Source organism: Struthio camelus, chromosome 7 (assembly GCF_040807025.1).
Source record: "Struthio camelus isolate bStrCam1 chromosome 7, bStrCam1.hap1, whole genome shotgun sequence".
NCBI lineage: Eukaryota > Metazoa > Chordata > Aves > Struthioniformes > Struthionidae > Struthio > Struthio camelus.
The window spans coordinates 16630102-16652920 of NC_090948.1; the positions used below are offsets into that span (position 1 = coordinate 16630102).

At 41.4% G+C, this 22819-nt stretch overlaps 1 protein-coding gene across 4 annotated transcripts in view; it reads right to left on the minus strand.

The window, feature by feature from the left end:
• The window catches only part of ARMH3 (armadillo like helical domain containing 3), a 131743-nt gene that overhangs the window by 95758 nt on the left and 13166 nt on the right, over positions 1-22819 (minus strand). For all 4 annotated transcript variants that reach the window (XR_011142127.1, XM_068949846.1, XM_068949847.1 and 1 more), the window contains exons 7-15: positions 22113-22187; positions 21354-21440; positions 16664-16720; positions 15589-15632; positions 13567-13627; positions 12447-12493; positions 11685-11760; positions 8920-9013; positions 3664-3765 (exon numbers count right to left, since the gene is read on the minus strand). Coding sequence is in view for 3 of the 4 variants with exons in the window: in XM_068949846.1 (XP_068805947.1) it covers positions 3664-3765; positions 8920-9013; positions 11685-11760; positions 12447-12493; positions 13567-13627; positions 15589-15632; positions 16664-16720; positions 21354-21440; positions 22113-22187 (643 nt within the window). In the remaining variant the exon portion in view is untranslated. The remainder of the gene's footprint in view (positions 1-3663; positions 3766-8919; positions 9014-11684; positions 11761-12446; positions 12494-13566; positions 13628-15588; positions 15633-16663; positions 16721-21353; positions 21441-22112; positions 22188-22819) is intronic.

Here is a 22819-nt window from a genome sequence, read left to right on the forward strand (position 1 = left end):
GCTCTTCTAAATATTGGAGTTAGTCCCTGCCTTTCTATCACAGCTAAGACACACTTTTCCCTCTTTGTTTCCATCCTGTCTCAGAGAGAAAGACCACCTTTGCCATAAGTTACAAAACATGCAGCAAAGCTCTGGCAGAGGCACAGCATAATAGAATGAGCATAACACTGGGAGTCAAAGTCCTGAGTTATAACCCCAGTACTGAGAGCGATTACCTAGTTTGCTCTGTGCAAAGCCATGAATGAAGGAAGTCTGCAAGAACTTAGCATTTTAACTTAAAGTTCCACCTTGATCACGTTCCACAACTTTTCACGTTAACAACTTCAAGCAGCATTTGCCCTGAACGGCAGGCAACTGGAGAGCCGAAAGATTCACAAAGAAAGGGACTAAGGAAGAGAAATAATTTTGATTGTTTAAAGCTCTTTGCTCTGTATTTTCTCCTGACAACTAAATAATTGACACACACAAAGTCATAGCATAACTTCGGATGGAGGAGATCTCTGGTCCAACCCCCTGGCTAAAAGCAGGGCCATGGTTTGTCCAGTCAAGTTTTTAGCATCTCCAGAGATGGAGATCCCACAATATCAGTGGGCTCCTGTTCCACTCTCTGACCATCCTCAGGGTGAGAATTCTTTTCCCAATATCTAATAAGAATTTCCCTTGGTGCAACTTGTCTGCCTTCTGACATTTACAGTAAATGAGAGATGAGTCTGGCTCTGGCTTCTCTACATGTAAGGCTCTGGCCTTATGTGGAAGGAAGTGAACTTCATTTAGGGATCTCTGTTCTAAAAACAACTACATTTTGTGGAAGCTCAAAACTGCACATTCCCGAGACCTTCAACAACTTCTCCAAAACTTATGAAGACTAGACATGACATCCCAGACACCTGGCTTAAGAGTCAAACTTGGAAGAGAAAGAAACCTGAAAAAGAAACACTTTCGTATGAAGCAGAAAACAGCATCAGCCAAACTTTTTACATCTCCACAGGCCATCTTTATGAGTACTTCGCTAGTTAGCGTGTGTAAAATAATACATAAAAATAGATAGAATAGGCTTAGTTAGCAGTTCTGTCTAGTTTGATGCCTCTTGTTTTCTGTTCTAAGCTGCTGAAGGACAGATGTGTGCCCTGACATGTGTAGATTTCGCCTTGCTATAGAGAGTAAGACAATTCTCCCATTCCAAAATTCCTTTAAGTCTCTCCTATGGCTCCTTACTTCAGCTAAAGTGTTTTTAAGGGAAAAGTTTTTTACTCCAGAAAAGGAGGAAAAAATGGCCTCAGAGAACTCTGATTCACTGAAGTCTTGTTATCTTCCTATTGTAAGGCCTCCCTGTATATATTTTAGGTGCCGCTACCACTTCTCTGGGGATCAGGCTGTAAAAGCTCCTGTTCCACACTAAATACTCTGCCTTCAGCCAATGCATGTTGTAAACATGCCATTTTCAGCAGAGTTACAGGCAACACAGGCTGGTACTCACACAATCACTCTGTGCTCTTCCAGAGCATCCTTCATTAAAGGCAAAGCAAACCATCGCCTGTGGGAGGTGCATCAATGTGAACTGTGTTTTACAGATAGGGAAAATGAGGCCGAGATTTTTTCCTCCCAAGGCATCTCCCTCTGACGGGCACAAGAAAGAATAAAGAGAAGGATCTAGCAGAAGGCAATCTATTAAATTATGCTCTCTGGGACATGACTGAAACAACTGTCTAGTCCTGGATGTGCCGCAAACCAGTCTCCCCTCTAAGTGTTCCCACTTGTCTCAAAACATAAGGAGCAAGTTCAAGTTATTTATTTTCTTTCCCTTACTGTTGTGTTGGTGTCACTTGCTTTCTTTTACATAAGAACAAAAAAATTAGACAAGGCCCCCATCTATGCTCAAAATATAAACAAATGAATACACCCACTAAAATTAATAGGCAACCATTTGGAAGGCATTAAAATAAAGTGTTCAGCACACTAAGTCATTGATCTGTGAAACTCATTGCCATATAGTTATATGGAGGCAAGGAGATTAGAAGGTCCATCAGCTACACACATTTCAAGTCTTATACAAACTAGAATCAAGTAAAAGAAAGCAGCATCAACTCCTGCATCATTCCAGAATAAACTCATCACTAGCTGGCTTGCTTTGGTAGGAAGCCTCTCTACTGGATTTTATTCCACCTGAAACTCATCCAGTTTGGCAGCTCCTGAAGCTCTATGCATACTTTCCACTTTAGTCTCTAGTAAGTGCAAGAGTTAAATTTACAAACCTAAAATTGAACCCTGCCTCAGAGACAGGTCAGGAAGAGAGACCCTGAGAAAAACAAATGAGAATGATTAGAGAGCTGGTAAGCCCTCCTCACATGGGCAGGTCTGTGAGAAATGACTGAACAAAGATTGAGATTGTTGAGCTTAAAGACAAAAGCAAGAGGAAACGTGAAAGCAGACTTCAAATATATAAAGGCAGTCAAAGGAGTAGGAAACAATCCATTCTTCACATCTATCTTGGAGAAGATAAATAATAACTAATCTAAATCACAGCAAAAAACTTTAGGGTGCCTACGAAACTCTCAAGATAAGGGTAGTTAAACCCTGGAATAGATGGTCTAAAAATGATGCTCCACTATCAGATAATTTTATCCAACCTGTTAGCAACATCTCTGGGAAAAGATACAGGTGGACTTCATTTTGCCTTGATTTTGAGGGATGGCCTAGATAATTTCATGAAGTTCCTTTTGGTCCTAACTTCAACTATTCACTTTTCCCCCCCCACCTAGTTTGTATACTGGACAGGAATAAGGCTGTCACATGCAATTTCACTGCAAGCTCACAGGTAAAAGCAAACTCTGCTGCCTGCTGTGTTATACAATGCCAAGCATTCATCAAGTTGGTGCATCATAGCTCTGCTGCTATCTGCCTATTTCTGTTCAGCTGTTACATCTAACCTACAACAGCATAAGTTGGTTATGGGCTGAAGTATGGTACAAAGATCATTTATGTTCACACTATGGTCCTGCACATACAACCACTGGGCAAAACAGCACACCTAGATACCTTGAGCAAATGATGAAGCAATATATCATCAAGCTTCAACTCCAGTAAGCTGAAAACAAAGAACAGTCCTTCCCCTCAAAGCTACTGGGAGAAACACAAAGCACAGTGTGGTAACAATTCATCAAGCAAATTACTGCCAATATAATGCAAATCACAGCCACTATCTTTATTAAAGAGATGCTTGTTCAACCAGGAACTACTGAAGGGCAAAGGAAACGTCCCCTCCTATGCTGAGCTCTGCCTCTTATGTCAGCCTCTAAGTGTTCTTAAAAATACAGCTCTCCAGTACTTCAGTTTCCCCCTCTGACAGAGGGTTTGGAATCAGGTATGCTCACACTACCTGCATAGAGACAGGCTAAGGCTCCCTTCGTTATTATGTACTATTGTTACTGCATTCTTTCCATACTTGACTTCTTTCCTGCCAGCATTAGTTCTCTCCCAGTCCCGTATAATTGTTGTTTGATGATAAGAAAACATTTCATTTTCTCAAAAGGTGGAACCTTCAGTCCTCTAGAAGGGACTCCAGTTAGTTTTATTTTTGGAGTCACTAGGTGCATTCCCATGCTCCTCCAATTTCAGGAAGCACTGCTTGCTGCATCCACAGCTGCATCGACAGAATTTAGTTACCTTTTGTGTCCTGCATCACAATTGAGCTGTACTTCAAGAAGGTTATCAGCAGGTTGCTGGTTTGTACATCAGCATCCAAAGGCAGCTCTGCAGAGCTTATAACTGGAACAAAGCAGATAAGACACGTTTACCCTCCCCAAATACAAGAGAGAATAACTATACAAAAAATTAAGTGACAGATTCACAGGGCTGGGCTAGAATTAACTTATCTTTAGGGTCACGTGAGCTCCTCTTCCTTCAAGAGGAAAGATTTTGTCTTAAAGATTGGTATCACTCTACCCACAGACCACTCTTCCTGCTCTAAGTACATGTTGGGGTATCTAGCAGAAGGACAGCTGCCTTTCCCTGCCCTCCATTCCCCAGGAGATCAGCCTCCTGTTTTAGCAGTCATCAGCATTCCCAATGTAGGAAGCTCAAGAGAGTCTCACCAACACATGACTAACTCCTATAAGCAGTGTAGCTAATGTGCACACCATTCCCAGGGCGGGAAGAAGCATCCCCAGCAAAGACCCAGCAAAGACCCTGAAGAGTTTCAGTAATTCTGGAATTTCAGTTCTGAAAGGTACACAGCAATTCCCCTCCTCCCTGCCAGAGGTAAGAGAACAACTAGCCTCTCCTGCAGAAGCAGAATAGAAGACAGGAATGTAACAATTATTGCATGACCAAAGTGGCTTGCTGAAGATCATCCCATAAAGATTTTTTTTTTTTTTTTAAAAAAAGTCACCCATTTTTCCCAGAACAGAGAATTAGAAACAGCAGCTTTATAGAACACGAAGCAGAAGCAGTAACAGCTTGTACTAGTGAAATCACATCACAGCAGGGAGCAAAAGTATACTTTCCATATGTGCATCAGGCCAGCAGCTCACTGGTTTTTCTTTAGGATATACTCCTTGTTACCACCAGCCATACTTTTGATACCTTAACACTGGACATCACCCTCCTTAGACTTTACAAGGAGCCATTTACTCAGCTAATTGTGCAAGGCTCCTCCTGTTCACTCCACAAATACTCTCTTAAGCACTGAGGCTAGCAGCTGTCAAACCTCTATCATGTGACTACCACGTCTCTACTGACGACTGAGCCTCAGCTGTCCGCAAGGACTGTTCTCAGCCTTTCCATTAAGCAAGGCTTTACTGGTTTTCCCTGTCAGTATTTCTTGTAAATGGGAAGAAATGCATCATGCATTTACAAGAGATAGAGCCTGCCAGATAAATCTGGTATCTCTTTTGGGAAGATAAATTATCAGAAAAAACAAACAAAAAAAAGATGGATCTAGTCAAGCAAGACTTCACTAAAGCATTTGATGCAGTTCTGTATGAAAAATGAAGAATGAAGCCAATAGCTGGGGACCAATACAGAAACTTAAAGTACATCAAAGATCTGGCAAAGCTGAAACAATTGGAGAAATTATTAGTCTAGGAAGAAGTTACTACTCCAGTTACTACTGGAGTTAATTAGGTGTCAGTTTAGGGAACAGTCGTCTTTTTTGTAAATTACCTGGGCATAAGAAAAGAGTAGTTTGCTAATCAATCTGCTGATAGCAGAAAGTGGGGATGTGCAGACACAGAAGAATATCAGGCTGCACACAAAGAGCTGGATAAAACCAAGGACTAGATAACAAACAGGATGAAATTCAACAGTGCAGGGTCAGGTAGTCAGGGATTTAGTTCCACTGCAAGCTGAGAGCTCATCAGCTGGAAAGGGACCAGTGTGAAACTTTGGTACACCACTAGATCACAATATAACTATAAGCTACCAATGCAAAGCACTGGAAAGACTAAACGTGGTCATGCAATGTACAAAGAAATGAATTTCTGGCAGAGACAGGGACACAGTAATGCCCAGCACAGGGTACTGGTGAAACCTCATCTAGCACACTGTCTATAATCACAGTGATCTCATGTTCAAAGAGGATGGCCTCATACTGGAAAAGGTGAGAAGAAAGGCTAGTAGGCTGATCAGAGCAATAGAGTACCTTTCTTATGAGACAGCAAAATACAAAGGGGAGTAACCCAAGACAGGAAAAAGAGCTATTTCTGCTCCAGAGAAATAGTGATGAAAAGGTACAAACTGTATGCCGAGAACTTCACATCACAAAGTTGACGATTTCTAACTGAAGAGCGAGACACTGGAACTGCCTCCCAAGAGGAATTATTGGGAGACAAATCCAACAAATCTTAAGACAAAGCTTGACAAATTTAAGAGATTCTACAACAACAAGCATGCAAGCACAAAGCACCGGATTTGAGGAGCCAGGGGATCTTTTCCAGTTGTGCTCCTCTCCTACCATGAATGTGACGCTACTACTTTGGCTGCCTGGGAACTCTTGGCAAACTCAGGTTTTCACATGTGGGAAGTCATAGGTGACTTGAGCGATGAGGTCCTTGACTGCCTGAAGGACCTCTCTCTTCCCAAGCTGTAAAGAGACAGGTACCTAAGATAGGGCTCCCTTTACACCAGGGACAGATCTGCAGGCCACTATAAGGACACATGTTGAGAATAACATTCTGCAGCTGGAAGGGAAGTGATTTGATCTTGTATGCAACTGTATCTTGGAGAAGCGTATCTTGGTTGCAAGTGATACACCTTAACAAGTAGAATGCCTTTCATGATTCAAGCTCTAAATCTCATACCTAAGGTTTATTACCTTCGGAACTGGGGCTAGTACAGGACAGAAGGATGAAGGAGAAGAACCGTCTGGAAAACCCAGGAATCTTAAAACCGAGCACTGCTTGCAGTTGTGGGCCACGTTGCTTCTAACCTCCTATGACTTAGCGCCACAGCACTCGCTCCATACACGGTCAATACTCTGCACTGGGAGACTATTGTTGAGTTTCAGCCCCAACTCAGAAATCCAGATTCCTGCTAGTTTATCATCTTCTGTCATTTCTCTTTAAAAAACAGTTTTAAACCATACAACATCATGGTATGGGTAAATTTTAAGGAAAGGGGAGGGTTGTGGCTGACAGGTAGAAAGGCCTAGAGGACAGTACAGGTTCTTATGGAGCTCAGGATTTTATGATCACCTCGAATACAAAATTGTAGCCCTTGGAAACAACAGGCCAAATAGATCAGTGTAACTTAACTGTTTGAATTGCATTAAAGAAACGATGGAGCTTTTAGCTTCCGAAGGCTGCACATCCGCAAGCATGAGCTGTTTTAGTGCATCCACTCTTGAAGCTCTGGGGCTTCTGACATGTTGCTAACATGATGCCCAGCCTGTTGGCAAAGTCTGCGCAAGGAGACTAGAAGCTTTTTCCACCCCCCAATATTATGAATAGCTAAAGATTTAGCTAGAAGTCTGAAAAATGTATTTATATCCCTAGTGGGTCCTTCCAGAGCTGTTACAATGAACGCACTGAATGAATATTTAACAACAGTAAGTAAACTGACATTTAGATACTATGATGACAAGCATACTTGATTTACATATTATGGATCAACAGTTTCCAGCAAAAGGCTTACTTTAAAAAAAATAAAAAATAAAACACACACCGCACACTCCGAAGAACACATCACTGCTTATCCTCGTTCATACTACAGACTTTAATATAAACATTTTGAAACTTTAAAAGACCTTAATTGAGATTATAGGCCACCAGCCAGTTTCAAACCAGAACACAAACACATTTTTAAAACCAACGAATATAAAAGAGCGCCTGAAACCCATAGATGGATTTCTACATGTTCCTGTAACTTGAAAATAGCTCAACTACGTTTTTTTTTTTAAATGCATGAAAAGAAGAAAGCAATCTTTTCTCCAAAGCTGAAATGCTTCTTGCTAATGCTCAGCCATAGGCAAATTTTACAGCTGAGTTGCAAGACCTTAGAGAACGAGAAAGATTCTGACATACATTTAAAATAACAGCAGTACTAAAGAAGCACTGCTCAAATTAAACCAAGCCAAGGTCCTCAGAAAAAAATCAAAGAGGAGGGATCAGCAAGCTGACAGCAAATAGAAATGAAGAATGCTTCCCAAAGTAATTGCTGCACATTAAGAACAGCTCCCCTCCTTAAACTTAATAACCTTACAAGCAGCAAGATGCCTCAAGCAAAGCTTCACGACATCACTGCCTCTGCTGAAAGCACAACAGCTTTTTTGTTTTGCTTTTGTTTTTTGATAAACTAAAAGAGAGAGCGAGCGCGCGCAAGAGAACACGCGCGTGCCCAAGCTGTAGATGTAGGTAAGCACAAACTCTGTCAGTTGTATAACAAAGCGTGTGGGTGGATATATTTGTAACGAACACTTTGAACAGAAGCCCACAGAATGCATGTCCCCATACATTTTATGGAACATACACAGGGAGAGTTGAGACATGGGGTCTTTTTTTGTTTGTTTTTTTGTTTTTTTAACTGAAGCTTTTGATATCCATGGTAACCAGATAGAATTCATCTACAAGGAGGATCATTTTTAACTAGGATATCAAGTGACCTGAATATCAGATATTACTGGGTAACCCAGGCTGCTTTTCCCCAGAAATATTTCCAAACTCTGCTCTATCCAATCTGACTCCATTCTTTTGCTAAACACTTTCTCCAGATCTAGATTATGTCACTGAAGTACATGACAACCACCATTTAGATTTCTTCTCTTAATTTGGGCCATATCTACCCTACCTTAAACAAGCACGGTTTTATTTTAGATGACCTCAGTGTGTATTTATGTGGACACCTAGCATATCTCGTTTAGAAGAAATATCTCAGTGCAAGCAGCCATTTATAAAGCCTATCAGAGAAAGAGGCAGAGAGAGGGAGGAACACCTCAACCCCCAGGTTAGATGTAAATCCCAATTAATTCAAAGCTAGGGAAAAGTGCATTAATGACAAGCATGAATCTACTGTGATTCTCTGTATATCTGTTCCAGCAACACATACTCCTAGGTAAAGAACAAGACAACTGACGCTAGAAACATTCATAAGTAAAAGACTACATAACACAGTAACTAATGGGCTCAGTGCATCTTCATATGGATACTGGGACTGTACTGTTTTCAGAAGGAAAAATCAGCCCAATTTCACTGACCAATACACAAAGGAAAAGAGGAACTAGACAATTCATCTTTTAAATAGCTAAATAAAAAGTAAAACAATACCTTTTGTCTTTTGTTCATGTTTAATAGGGTAGTCTCTCCAGGAAGAGAAAAACAGGTTACATCTGCTCCTGCTGGACTGCATTAGTTGCCATCTGGAGAAAGTGCTTTGCTACTTATAGTTACTTTTAAAAGTTTGCCCCCAGAAGAACATTACATTTCTCACCATCTGAGGAAGGTGGGGTGGTTCCAAGTGGAGTGACAGGTGTTGTTGGAACTGGGCTTGTTGGTGTTGTCATCAGCCCCATTTCAGGATGGCTCTAGCAGAAAACAAAGGCCCATAAGCAGGTCAATAGCTTTTCTCTGCACTAGCCATATAGATCGCTACTTGCTCCGTTTCAGACTCTCACACAACTGATGTGACTAATGAAATCAAGAAACTTTAACCTCTTCTAAAAAGCAAGGCTATGCTTCCTGACCTTGGACACCTCCAATTAAACTGTACATCCATCTCCTTACCCAGTAAAATATATATACACCATAAAGTGGTGGCTGTCCCCAGTACAAAGTTAAAGCCCTTCCCCAGTCTAGAGTAGGGGAAGACGTGCAGAAACCTACACTGCTTACAGCTTTTGGTTCCCCCACAACAACCCAAGGGTGTACATGAAAAGTCTTCCTCAGTGATTCTTTTATTTCTCTTTTTAAAATTAGATCCCCTTTCCTCTCTCAGCCATCCACCTGCTCATATTTAAAGACGATCGCAGTTTATTTCTTCCCTGCCTTGCTGTAAAGTCCAGGCACCACAGGAGAAAAGCACAAAAACACCACTATCATTATCGAATCTCTCTGCTTCCATCAGTTACTCTCCCCATTTCATCTTTGCTAGTAGTTGCCTAATTACTGCTTTGACTTTACTCTTTGTAAGCTTCCGGATCTATCCGGACTAGTGAGACTGTAGGTAGTCTGCCATGCTATTTTAAGTTTGGCTGTCAAGCAGAGCGTCCATTTCATAGGGTAAGATTTACATAAGTGTATCATCCTCAAAGTGCCTTAATATATTATCATAACTTCAAAAGAAAGGGATAATAGAGCTGCTGATTTTATGTTAGTTCCAAGGGATTTTCTAAAGCCATATTATCTTTGAATCTTTGTTCATTTTTATGAACTATAAATTCATATATTTTATGAGAAGACATACAGACTACAATTTGAACATAATTTAAAATCAGCACAGTTAACAACTTTGAAACACAGTTTTCCATTGAAAAAAAAAAATCTTACATACAAAGAAGTTTGCTTCCATAGGTTTTACTAAGGTGTTTACCTTCCTCCTCCTTAAACATTAGCTATCAGTTGAGAGAGAATAGTGCCACCTAGCAGCAAAAATCAAGGACCAACAAGCTGGTAAGTATACCCAAACCTCAACACTTCAGGCATCAATGCAACTGTATCCCTATTCTTCCTATTTGCCCATGGACCAGCAGGTAGACGTTCACACAGTCTTTGGTTCAGCAATGGACATAACTTAGACATGAACATTTCTCAGCTTTTATAACATTTTCTTGAAGGACAGCACGACCTACCTTGCCCTCTCAAGTGATGTTCTTGTGTAGATTATGTGTAATCCTTCATCAGACCTCCATTCCAGTTAAGCCCACTGAATGGTGGCCACTTCAGCTACCAGTTTCACAAACAACTGTTTCATCTTTTTATCATTATTTTAAGAGGCCTTATTCCAGTTGCTCATTTCCTATCCCCCTCTCCTCCCTCAGGGAGATCTTGACCACGTGAAGGCCTGACTTGGTATTAGACAGAACTGAAAGCAGAAATTTCTCACAAGAAGTAAGAATGAATAACCTGGGCAAAAGGGAGGCAGATAACTCCAGCAAATTAACCACCCATGAAACAAAGTTTCTTCAGAGGCAGTAGATCCACTCAGACTTCCTTCGTCACCACTACTTTCAGGAGTTCTTTCTGCCTTCCCCAAAGGCCTCTACTCCTTCAGTCATGCCAAGTGTCTAACTAACTACATATGGCTCCATTCTGAGGAGCTCAAGTCCCTCGGGAAAGGTAATAGCTGTTTTGATGTTATTTTTCCCTCACAGACTACCAGCAGTACTTGTAAACCAAAATTAAACAGCCTAAACCTGGATGTTTCCCAACGCCCATCTAGCTGCCCCTTCAACCAGCCACAGTACAACTGTCAGATCAGACACTCATTATCACCTGTCTCCCAGAGACTGCTGACTTTGGAAATTCACACAGTGCCCAGAGAAGCGTCCAGAGCTTTCTGATCAGATGTACGAAGCATCATCCACTGCTTCTCAGAATGCTATCACTGTTCTTTCTTTTCTCACTTAAAACAGCACAAGCAGGAGCGCTCTGTTCTGGCAGCAGACAGTCTCCCAAGCGAGAGGGGTTACGCTCTCCCAAGGAAGTTTGGATACTAAACAGTATTTGGAACAACCACCCACATGTGTCAGTTACTCCCTAAGCCAAGGATACCCACACAAAAAACAACATGCAATCTGTGTGCTTCCAGACAGGACAATTCATCCAGCCTAGAGCCGGATCAGCTTTTTTCTCTAAGCCCTAACTTATCATGGGCACGAATTACTCCAACAGCTGCAGCAATCTTACCCTTATCCACTCGACTCACTACATCCTACCTAAAGGCAATATTAGTAGGGCAGAGAAGGAACTCCATGCAGCCCTTCCCACATAGGGGGAAAAATTGCTCTAACATGAGCTGTGCCCTCAAATATTTTTCCCCCTCCCCTCTGGCAAAGCAGAAAGCATTTCTTAATGCATAATAAGCCCAGGGCTTGGCTGCTTTTGATCTTTTACTCCCATCTACACCTATGACAAGTACCCAGGGAAAGAGGAAGTGAATTGATATCTTTTCAGCAGTTCTGGGGTGGGGTGTTTTGTTTTTTTAATCTTGAAGACACCCACTATGAAGGAAAGGGCAAACACTGCACTGAAGCTCACCTGTGCCAGAACTGTGATGAAGTTTCTGTTTAAGTGAACAGCTTCATAGAGTGCCAGAAGGATTGCTTCATTTGTTCTGTGAAAGGGATACAGAAAAAAAGCACAGTTAATTATGGGCTACTGACAGATGAGAATCTGAGAGCAAATTTTTTCAGAGAAGTATGACCCATCCAAGCAGATAGATTTTTGAGTATATAAAACTCTGCCTCTGCAATCCAGATTTTTTTTTCCATTATTAGTAGTACTTAGCAGTCCAAAAATAAGTTTCTAGAGCTTGACTACAGTCTTTTTCTCTCTTCCTGCTGAAGGTCTCCCTGGTTCCTCAGTCTCAGGCAGTGTTTTCTCTTTAAAGCTCTTCCTTTCTCACGACAGAGGTTCCTACAGACAGCCCAAACAGTCGTATTTATCACTTATCCTCTTAATTAAAAAAAAAAAAAAATTCCTGGGACAAGAGGGCATGAATCATTGCTTCCTATCTGCCACCTCCAACACCCCTATCATATGTTAAAAATGCCTCATGCAAACCACAATTTTACATACTTCGCTGCAAACAATTCAGTTGTGGTTCCTTCTGCTGCATCCTTCTCATTTAACTAATACATACATTGCTTGCAGAGGAGTGGTATCATTTTAGTTATGAGGACAGAACTGATGCTTCCTTAGTTTGTTTTGCTACATTAAAACATCTCAATGATGGAACAGAACATGTTTACCAGTGTGGTAAGTTGCCATTCATTGTGCAGCTAACATCTGTGCACTTACTGTACTGAGATCTTCTCATCAGCATCTGCTATGAACATGCTGCCCACCTACGGAAAGAAAGAGTATTGCACAGGGAAAATTTATGAACACTATTAGGCCACCAAGGAGAAGGCATGGATATAACTAAGTTTGAAGTGCTCTGGGAGAAGAGTTCTCATCCAAGGCATACACGCAACTTTCTTTCTAAGACTAGTAAAATACAGATGGGAAAATTCTACAGAGCAGAATGACCATCTATAAACACATTTTATTTCACACTACTGTCACTGATCAATACGCCATCTGTCAAATCATAGACAACAGGACTGAAACCTGATTCCCAATCTGGATTAGTCTATGATTTTACAAGTACCAGTAGAGATCATTTCCCATCTGCTTGTCTCCAGGCAATAACACTTTTATCCATGTCACTCCTGACTGATAGCTATCAGCACTGACCTACCCTTACTTACAGGAAGTTTCCCTAGCGTCAATTAAATCTCAGACTGCAATTTAAATGCAATACAGCAGAGCCAGTCCCCATACAATGGGGACACTGGCTCCTCTTTACACCGAGATGAGATAAATTCCCAATTGCCTTATGGGATTCACTAAGGATCCTCTCTGAAAAAGTAGATATCGCCTGTTGCGGAACCTAAGCATACTTCACCGCTACGCTGCGCTCAAGCCTGAGCAGTAAGACAATATAGAAACAGATCTCTAAAGCTAGCCACAGACCAGGCTTCGAATATTTCCGGGCACCTTGTGCAGCAGCAGCTTCTCCGTTTTAGCCTGCATCAGCAGACGAGCAACAGGTTTTTAAAAATAAATAGCTGTTTAAAGCATCTAACAGTTTTTTTTTTTTTTTTTAAATAAAGTCAACCTCAAAGAAGATGGAGGAAAACAGAATTTGATTATCAACCCAGAAGAGAGACTATATCCTTTTGAAAGGGCTTTCCCAGACAGACAGCAATATGCTCCTCAGAATACAGCTATTTCATTTGTGCTTGGCGTGGATCAATGCGTGTTCTCCTCCAGAGCAACACCCTGACCCCACAGAGCTTTTGGAAACCCTCACTCCCCGATGAACATCCATGAGGCCCCTACTTTAAGAACAGAAAAATACTCCTTCCTTACTCACCATATTGGTTAGGGCTGAGAAGAAACCACTCTGGTGCTCTTCTTCCTTATCTTTGTACTGCCTGAACAAAAGGGAAAAAACAAAACGAGGATGAAGCTCCAGGTTTGAAATAGAACTAGGATTATTTTATCTAAGTCCCCATAAGAAAGCCTTCCCTGATTAGGATAGAGGCTAGGAAGAGCTCCAACACTCACATTCCCCTTTCAAGACCTTGCAAAGAGAGATGCAAAGGAAGTTAAATATCTGTAAATTTTGTAGAGTTGAAGCAAGGATGCTGGAAGACGCAACGCTGAACAACATCTCAGTTAATCCTCTCTCCTTTAATGTTAAGTGACTTAGGAATTTTTTGTGCTGCAGTAGCAGCAAAGTAATTGACTTCATGAACACACAGTCCACACCAGTAACAAAAACATATGGTAACAGAACAGTTACAGAACAGTTACCACTTTCTGCTTCACTTCAGTCATCATCAGCTACAGACTAAGCCACAGTTGTCCATCCTATGACCAGCAGGCCACCAGAACCCAATAACACCATTACACTGCTTCACAGCCTGATTCCTGCCTGATCCTGAGCTCTTCTACCTAGAGGAAGGCAGGCTGGAAGTCGGCTCTATGAACTCCTCTGCTGACAGGAGTCCATTCCTGCCTGCCTTTCAGGACAAATCTGGAATGCACAAGGGTGTTTTCAAGCAGGCTTAGTAAGCATGACAACATGAGCAAGCATCACACCTATGAGGCATGCAGATCTGGCCCAGAAACATGACAGTAGTGTCTATGCCATGGGGCTCTTGACTGCGACTGGAATAAGTGAAGTCAAAAAAGGTTAGGTACCTCAGATTTAAGCCAGTTTGCTTTATTTGGCATTGAAATGGACTAGCAAAGTTCACATAATCATTTATTCTATCTTTGGTATGGAAATAAAACTGACTTTTGTAATCTAGCAGAAGTTGAGCTTTCCATTAAGAAAAGGGCTGTTTCTTGCCCAACACACCACAGAAGAAATGCCTAGTCAAGTGATTGTTTGCCAGTAACTAACTCAGAACTGTCAAAGGTATATGAGGAACCGCCCAGAAAAGCGATAAGCCTCCCCCAGGGATTTAACATTCTGATTAGACATAATGCAACACACAAGATAAATCTTCCCCAAAATTTTTGAATTGTTAAAAACACAAAAAAAAACCACACACAAGTCAGGCAAAACAGGCCACAGCCTGAGACAACTTTTGTCAGAAATGAAGGAAGTTGGGTAGGTGGAGATTTTCTTTTTTGAGTCTAATATGTTAAAATATTTATGTGATTTGCAGCCTCGCATCATCTTGCGAGCACTACAATAGTAGCAGACATTCAAAGGAATTAAAAAGTTTTTCTGGATACTTTGAAAATCCTCCTGCCTGAAAAAACACTGTTGGGTTACCCGAGTAAAAACATTTAATAAATAACTGTACAAAAGATACAAGGTTTCCTGAGAAGAAAGCACTTTAGAAAAGTTTAGAAACACCTTATCAAGGGCTGGAAGCACGTTATTCCTACTGCTGGCTTTCTTCAGAAGCAGTTGCTGCTGTTTACTATTTGCAAAAGCATACATCCCCAAATCACCCCTAACCTGATTCAGCCTAACATTTGGCTAGTTCTGGATACATTTGTTTTAGGTTCAGGAAAAGCAACTTTCCATCAGAGAAGTACTCAGCAAATCATTTATCATCTTTTCACTTGGGACCATGAGATTTTACACAAGGTTCACAGAGGTAGAATCAATGATGGTAAAAACATACAATGGAAATCTATAGCAAGATCTCTTCTGAACCACATCAGGGCAGCTGGTACAGATGCATTCACACTGGCAATGACAGCAACAACAGAGCTGAAGCACCTCAAGGCAAGAGACTATTCCCTTCCTTTCCAGGCACACCAGGGCTGTTAAGTGATAAGCAAGTGTTTTAATTAAGAAACAAAACAGAAGTTTATTGAAAGGGAAAACAACTACCACGCAGCTAAAAAATGAAGGATGGTTAGGCCTTACCTGTTGTACTCTGATAAAGCCTGGGCAATAACAAGTCCCATTCCCTAAAAAAAAAAAATGTTTAAAAAAAATTCTTTATTTTACAAATATCAATGCAGGAAAACAAATATTGAACACAGTAGTGCTTTAGCACCCAAGATATCCTGCCATGCTACAGAGAATTTCCTCTGCAACAGTTTAAGCTATTAAGACACACTATACAACACAAACAACAACACCCAAAATCAAGGCACCAAAAATTAAAGCTGGATATCTAACTACAAAGTTATTGGGGAGAAAGATTACTCTCCTGGGGCCTCCAGACAAAGCTTACTCACTCAAGAAGCCTCAGCAAGGTAGCAAGACTCTTAGAAGAAAGCGGGTGTCAGAGGAAAGATATCTAAACGTTCACAATAAAGGCCATAAACACTACTGATCTCCATTTCTTGCAGACTGCCTTCACCAATCCACAGCTACTGATCATCCTTCACTCTCAAGCCAATTTAATTAATTCAGAATGATTGCTCTCACCCTTTAGTTGGCATGGAGTTTATTGCTTTTAAGCCACACACATAGAAGAACTTGCAAGTCTGGACCTCCCATAGCTTTAGGTGTGCTGCCACTCCCATCCAGGCTTGAATATAGAACCCAGGGAGCGCCTACAACCCAAGGTATGTTGCAGGACTCTTGATTTGGGTACATGCTTCCACCAAGCTACAAGAATTGCCTTATGGACTGGTAATGCCAGATGACAGCACTAGATAGAAGATACCTCCTTTGGCAAAAGCTATCTTGCGTCTCTTTGCAAAGCAACAGCAAGTAATGTATAGATAGTTTATTAATGTATAATAGGCCAACTTTAGCATGTTCCTTGCTACCCAGCCTTTCCACCACCCCCAGTGTTTAACTGGTGATTAGTCTGTCCAAACCATGAGGTACTTCATTCACCTCAAGAGTTCAGCTAGGGAAGAAATCCACTATTCTGATAGCCTTTGCTGTAGCACTGTTCCCAAATCATCTTCACATCAGATGCCAAGATGGCACACACTCATGGAAGAGCATCCCCGGAGCAGAGAGGAATAAGTGAAATACTCACATTGAGTGTGGGCTCATCATCTACGATGGAGAGCTTCACAATGTAGGGATTCACTGACTGCTCGAGACAGGAGAAGAAGAAAGAAAACTCATTTTAAGTTCAGCCTTAAAAAAAACAAACACACACACACACACACACTCATCTTTCAAAGTTTAAGCACGAAGGCGACTATGCCTGGGCCACCTTCTCTATACTTGCTCAGCTAGGCAGGCTCCTAATTTTAAACTGAGGATAGAGGGAGTTTCAGCTCCTTTGCTAGCTTGAGTGCCGGTCTTGGAAGTGGAGCTGCCATCCTCCAAGCCTGTTCTCTGCAGACACAAGCAGTACAGCTGGGACTGAACATTAGTGTTCCGATGTACCTCTTCTGTAACACCTTGCAAAGATTGCTTAAAAGAAGGACCCAAGAAAGCATGACAGTGTTACAGACTCCTCTGCTGCAGAGTTAGAGCTCTTTAGTTCTCAGTGGTGTAAACTGTTAAGTGTAGTCTTTGGAGAACACAAATTTTTTGAACTCTCAGCTTAACAGAACACACAGAGTCCCACCTATAAAGACAAGCCCTAACAATTTATATTGCTAATCTAAAATACTCTCTACGTTTGTTTTTCATTGTTCACATGCATCAGCACAAAACTAAAAGTGGATTTGGAACCAGGACAGAGAAGAAAAGGCTCTATTTGTGCAGCAGATCCAAAGAGCATCGGAAGAATAAAGCACTCAAAGCATGCATCAGATAACAGGGTAACTTGTAAAGCGAGGCTGTATCTGTCTTACTCAAGGCCTGATAGCAAGTTAAAAATAACACTGATCAGAAATCAACACCCTCCCAATTATTTGGTGCTTCAGGAGAATCAAGTTTTGTCTTTGGTTCAGAGATCAATCAGAACAGACCAAAGCTCAGCCAGTCTGTCAGCCTGCCTCCCGCAGCATGATAGCGCTATCTGCTGTTTCAGAAAGACGGAAAATTCTCACAGAGCCCATCTGTGCATGAAGAGCGCAAAGACATTTCCCTGAGGCTGGAGAAAAGATTTCCACTAGTAACAATATATGCTCCTCTTTGTACAGTCACACTCCTCTTCAGAAATTATATCTAGTTGGTATCAGTAAAATATCCTGCAGGCCTCTCATTACCAGGCCTCTGCACACCACACGTCATACGCAGAAAGAACAGTGGCCAACCTGTGACTCATAAGCAAGAGAAGCAATGGGTCTCTGCCAGGAAAGAGGGAGCAGGGCTATGCTGGTATAGGAGCTGAAAGGTTATCCAAATCCCGATGTGAAGAAGCAGCAAACTAGCAGGTACTACATCAACCAAAGCCACCAGGCTGTCATGAGACCTAGTCATACCCTCAGACCCATCAAAGAAGAGAGGGGGAGAGGGTTCATCATCATCTCCAGCCTATGAACTACTCTTGGGCATCCTGTTGTCCTTGACTCTCCAAGATGTATGCTGCAGGTCTACTGCCTCTTAGCAGCAGCATGATTCCAAACTCTTCAAATAATATAAGTCTTTTCTGATCACAACCATCAGAGAACAATCATGGGTCTCCTCTTTAGTGCAGAGGAGGAAACACAAATTCTTGGAACCTGGGAATACCCAAGACATATCCTCCATGAATTTACCCACCATTAGTTACCAGTAATCACACAGAAATGAGGGGTGAATCTGGGGGGCAGATTATACCAGAAAATTTCTACAAGACAGTCCAATTAAAACCACATCAGAAATGCAATCCCCAGATGAGACATGCCATAGAGTAAGCATGCTATGAAAATCCACAAAAACCTAGCAGAGGAAGTGAGATCTCTACCATACCCTCAACTGTACCCCAAGTTCCAGCACAAACCTACGCGAAGTAAGTTTTTGCTAGGAGAACAGAGCAGAGACTACAAGCTAAGCATGTATAATACCTAGTCAGATGCTTAAACTGTCTTTACATCTGCAATACAAATGGAGGCCACAGTCTGCCTGATTATCCCTCATAAAGCTTTTCTGTGAACACTCACTGGGGAACTTCAGCAGTTTTGCTGCCAGCCCTGATGAGACCACCTCCTCTGCAGGCAGGCCATCTTCCAGGCAATTAGGGCTTGAATGACGACTCCTTTTTGTTAAAGGGGTTGATTTAAAATAATTTAAACTCCGAGAAAACTCTGAAACTCTTTCTTTAATCACCTTCAAAAAGATGAATTTTCTGACCCCTTCAATGTTTAAGGGTCTCTTCAGCACCTGCAGTTGACTACGTAAAGGAGAGAGAGCGCACAGAAGTAGACATGAGGGGCTGCCAGATACGCTATACGCAGACAGACAAGAGTACACAAAGAAGGAAAAGAACCCCACATATTTTCACTAATTTCTTTCAGTCCTGCTTACCAAATGATGATATGCAGTTCTAGCAGGTTGAACACAAGGTAAAGAATTTTTCACCTAGATGTTATCAAGGAATATAACTACTTAAAAGTTACTGCTCTGATTCCATATTTTAATTTGTTATTCTAGCAGCCACCACTTAGAACATTGAGAAAATGAGAGAGTAAATGCTTTTCCCATAGTATCTTGTCTGTTTGGTAGCCTTCTGTGCAGGTAGCTTTATCATTTTCCTGATGTAGTCAATCATCTGGTTACCCTTTTATGTTTCTTTCACATAGTACCAAGGTAGAAATATTTTATAATGCTGTTCTGTATTTCAGAAAACTATAAAAGATAGTTGAACATTTAACTAAGTATATACCAGGAACAATTTTTGAAAACTATTAGGTTTCAGATCAATGACATCTCTTTAAAGGTTCCATCTAAAAACGTGTATATCATTTTTACTCCTAGAGCAGGAGTTAATGAGCAAACTGAAATCTCAGAGAGCTACACTGGTAATGAAATCACAGACAGCTATTCCCCAGGAAATACTAGAAAATTCACATCCCAAAAATATGAAAGAACACATTCATGCAAAACACACCAATACTTCCATTAAAGACAGACAAAATCATGGTCAACTAATGACTTTTTCAGCCTAATTACATTTTCTTAAGCAACTCGAACCACAATTTAGCAACCAATGAAGTTCAGGACAAAAGAGAACCTACCAACAGTAGCATAGTGAAACTGAAAAACACACACACACACCACTGAAGCTAAAATTTTCCTTGCCAGACACCTGCCTTAGGATGGATTTAAAAACACACACACACACCCCACGCATCAACATAAACAGGTAACTTCCTTTGGGTGCTCAATTTGAGGACATCTAGAACAGCGTTTTCCAGAGAACCGGACACCAACTAAATGCTCTATAGGAAGCTACTGCAAAAAACAGAGGACAACTCTTATGTACTCACAGCCCTCTACCTTACTAATGAGATAATTACAGTACACAGGGATTCACAGCTCAGGGACAAGACTAGACAGGTCTCCATCTTTTGAGCTGAATGCTTAAATTAAGAGGTTATCATCAACGCGGATAAGGAAAAGAGTTATATACTTTGCTCAGGGGACACAAGCTAAATAGGTACATCTTGGAAACGGACTTGAAGCTGGGTCTGTCCAAGAGTTAGGCATAATGCAGCGGCAACGAGCACTCTGGTCTTCCCAGTCTGTCCCTGCCAATAATCCTACCCATATCATTCCCATTAGTTTTTCTCATGGTCATATACTGAAACTAAACTGCATGCTCCCGCTCCATGCTACCAGGGCACAGACTGAACAGAGTCCACAGTTCAAGATGCAGACAACATTCACAGGAACGGGGAAACAGGGATTGTCTCAGTCATTTAACCTAGTCCCTGCCTTTGCCTATTCTATAGGTCTATTCATAATCCAAAACAAGCTCAATTTTAAAAATGGGTAGGTTCCCCCCCCCATCTCAGTAATTCTACTGGGGAAGGTACATTGCAGAACTTTCCTTCTTTTTCTACCCATTAACTTAAGTTTATTAGAACTTTGCCAATTGCAGAAAAAAAATCAAAGATGGTTCATTAAAACATCAGGCCTCACACGAAGAAAAGTCAACACTACGTGCTTTTTGACATTCCATGTTTCTTTTCAAGGTGATGAATAACACGAAAAAATGGAATACACCGCAAAGTAGCACAGTTGAGAAAAATAAAGATGAATGAAGTTTCTTAAAGAGGAATAAAATAGAGACAGACTTCTCTTGGATATATTGGTTTTGATGTTTCAGTTCATTCTTTGGTCACATCTTCAACATCTCTTTGGGGATCTACGTTCTTTCAGACTGATAGCCAAGTCCGAGTCACAAATCTAGTCTTAAGTCCAAGATAACTCACAACTCTCTACTTTGGAGACTATAACTGTACACACACACGGAAATATGCAAGTTCTGCACAACAGTAACTCTTTCAAGAGAACGTTCCCAAAATGCTTCCAAGGAAATGCAGATCTCCTAGCGAGTTTCTCTCATGCTTGCAAAAAGTAACTGTAAGAACGTCACGTACATTCGTATATACCCATATATCAAAGACAGATGCAAGAGCAGCCACTGTCAAAGTTGTACTTCTTCCAGCAGTTTGCAAACACAACTGCTTTTTAAAGCTTCTGTAGCTACATGCTTGTAGCCCGATAAATGTTATAGTTTGTACTGCTAAAAATCGTATCGTAGGTCTTGTTAATAACCCAGAGGCCAGTGTGAATTAATAAAATAGAAGAGATTTTTCCCGTTACCTGTGTAGAACACCTACCTCATATTTTCTATAGTTGACGAGCAAGGCAAGAAGGACAACAGCATCATAGCCATGTTCCCTGCGACTAAGCGGGCTGGACAGAATCTGGAATTAAAAAAGAATCACATTGTTCTATTCAGGTCTGCTTCAGGAAGCTGGCAGTAGCTCTCAGACCACGCGTGACTGAAATGTATACATAAGAGCAAATCATGTGCCAAGTGAAAGACGATATTTAAGATTCTGGGAGTGTCAGTACTTTCAAGAAATTTTCAGTTTCCGCACAGAGAAACTTATTTATCAGAGGATGTACACAGGCTTTCCGGGTATAAAGGGCAAATACATTTCTTAACAGCACTGGACAGTGTCTTAGTGTACCGCCAAAATTCTTTGTGCGGTTTTGGTGAGTTTCCCCAAGCCCACTTCCACTTTTAAAAAGTGTTCAGAGAGCAGAAAACAGCTTCAGCATATCCAGACTGACTTTAGAAACAAGTTCCTCTGATATAGGACTCCTCTGTAAAATTAGCCCATGGACTATTCAGCTTCTGTCTGAGCACAAACGTCTTAACTGAAAATAATTTGAAGACTCAGTGACTGAAAATAGCAGACTGGGGAAGGCAGGGGGAGGGGGAAAGCCCACAACCCTATGCGTAAGCTATGGATGGAAGCGACACGCAGCACCAGCTAGCTATGTTACATTGAAAAAGTTAAAAAGTAAACACATGACCGAAAGCTCACACTACGGAGAAAGACCCCATCCACTAGAAGAAAAACTCTTACCTGTAAAATAGCTTCAAAGATACTGTTAATCATCACATACTCCAGGATGGTGTTCTGGCTAATGTTATCTGTCACCTGAGTGCAAACACAGGTTTTAAAATCTGATCTGAAGTCCCCCATGACGCTGTAGCTATCTCTGGCACACACTAGGAACCAAAAAGAGTTATACTACCAGATGGACACACTTATCCAGAATTTCACACTTAGTCAGCAAGTCAAGGGTGTGAACAGCACTAGAGCTAGACATGAAGTAAAGGAAATCTGCCCTGCTTCCCACATCTTTCCCTGGCAAAAAAGCATGACCCGCGTATAAAGAGCTTCCCACTTCCTCTGCAGGTTGATATTTCACACAGCCACCTGACAATACTATCAACCACTGAAGCAGACTGCTACACTACAGGCAGAGAATGAAAGAGTAGGGCCCAGGTGCTCCACTGAGCACTTCCCTAGTTCAAAGAGGGCAGTGAAAGCCTCCCCCATGCTCTATTATCTCTTATTTTGGCCATGATAGTTGGCAGTGGACCATCTCCAGGAGATGCCGAGTGGTCATTTGTTCCTGCTTCTTCAGTCTTCACATCCTCACCACTCCTGTCTATTCCACACTTTGTCTTTCTTCAGCCTCTCTCCTCTGCTCTCTTCTTTCCATTTATGTGAGACTTCTTAAGTATCTCTTTCTTTAAGAAAGGTGGATCTAATTGATGCTTCCT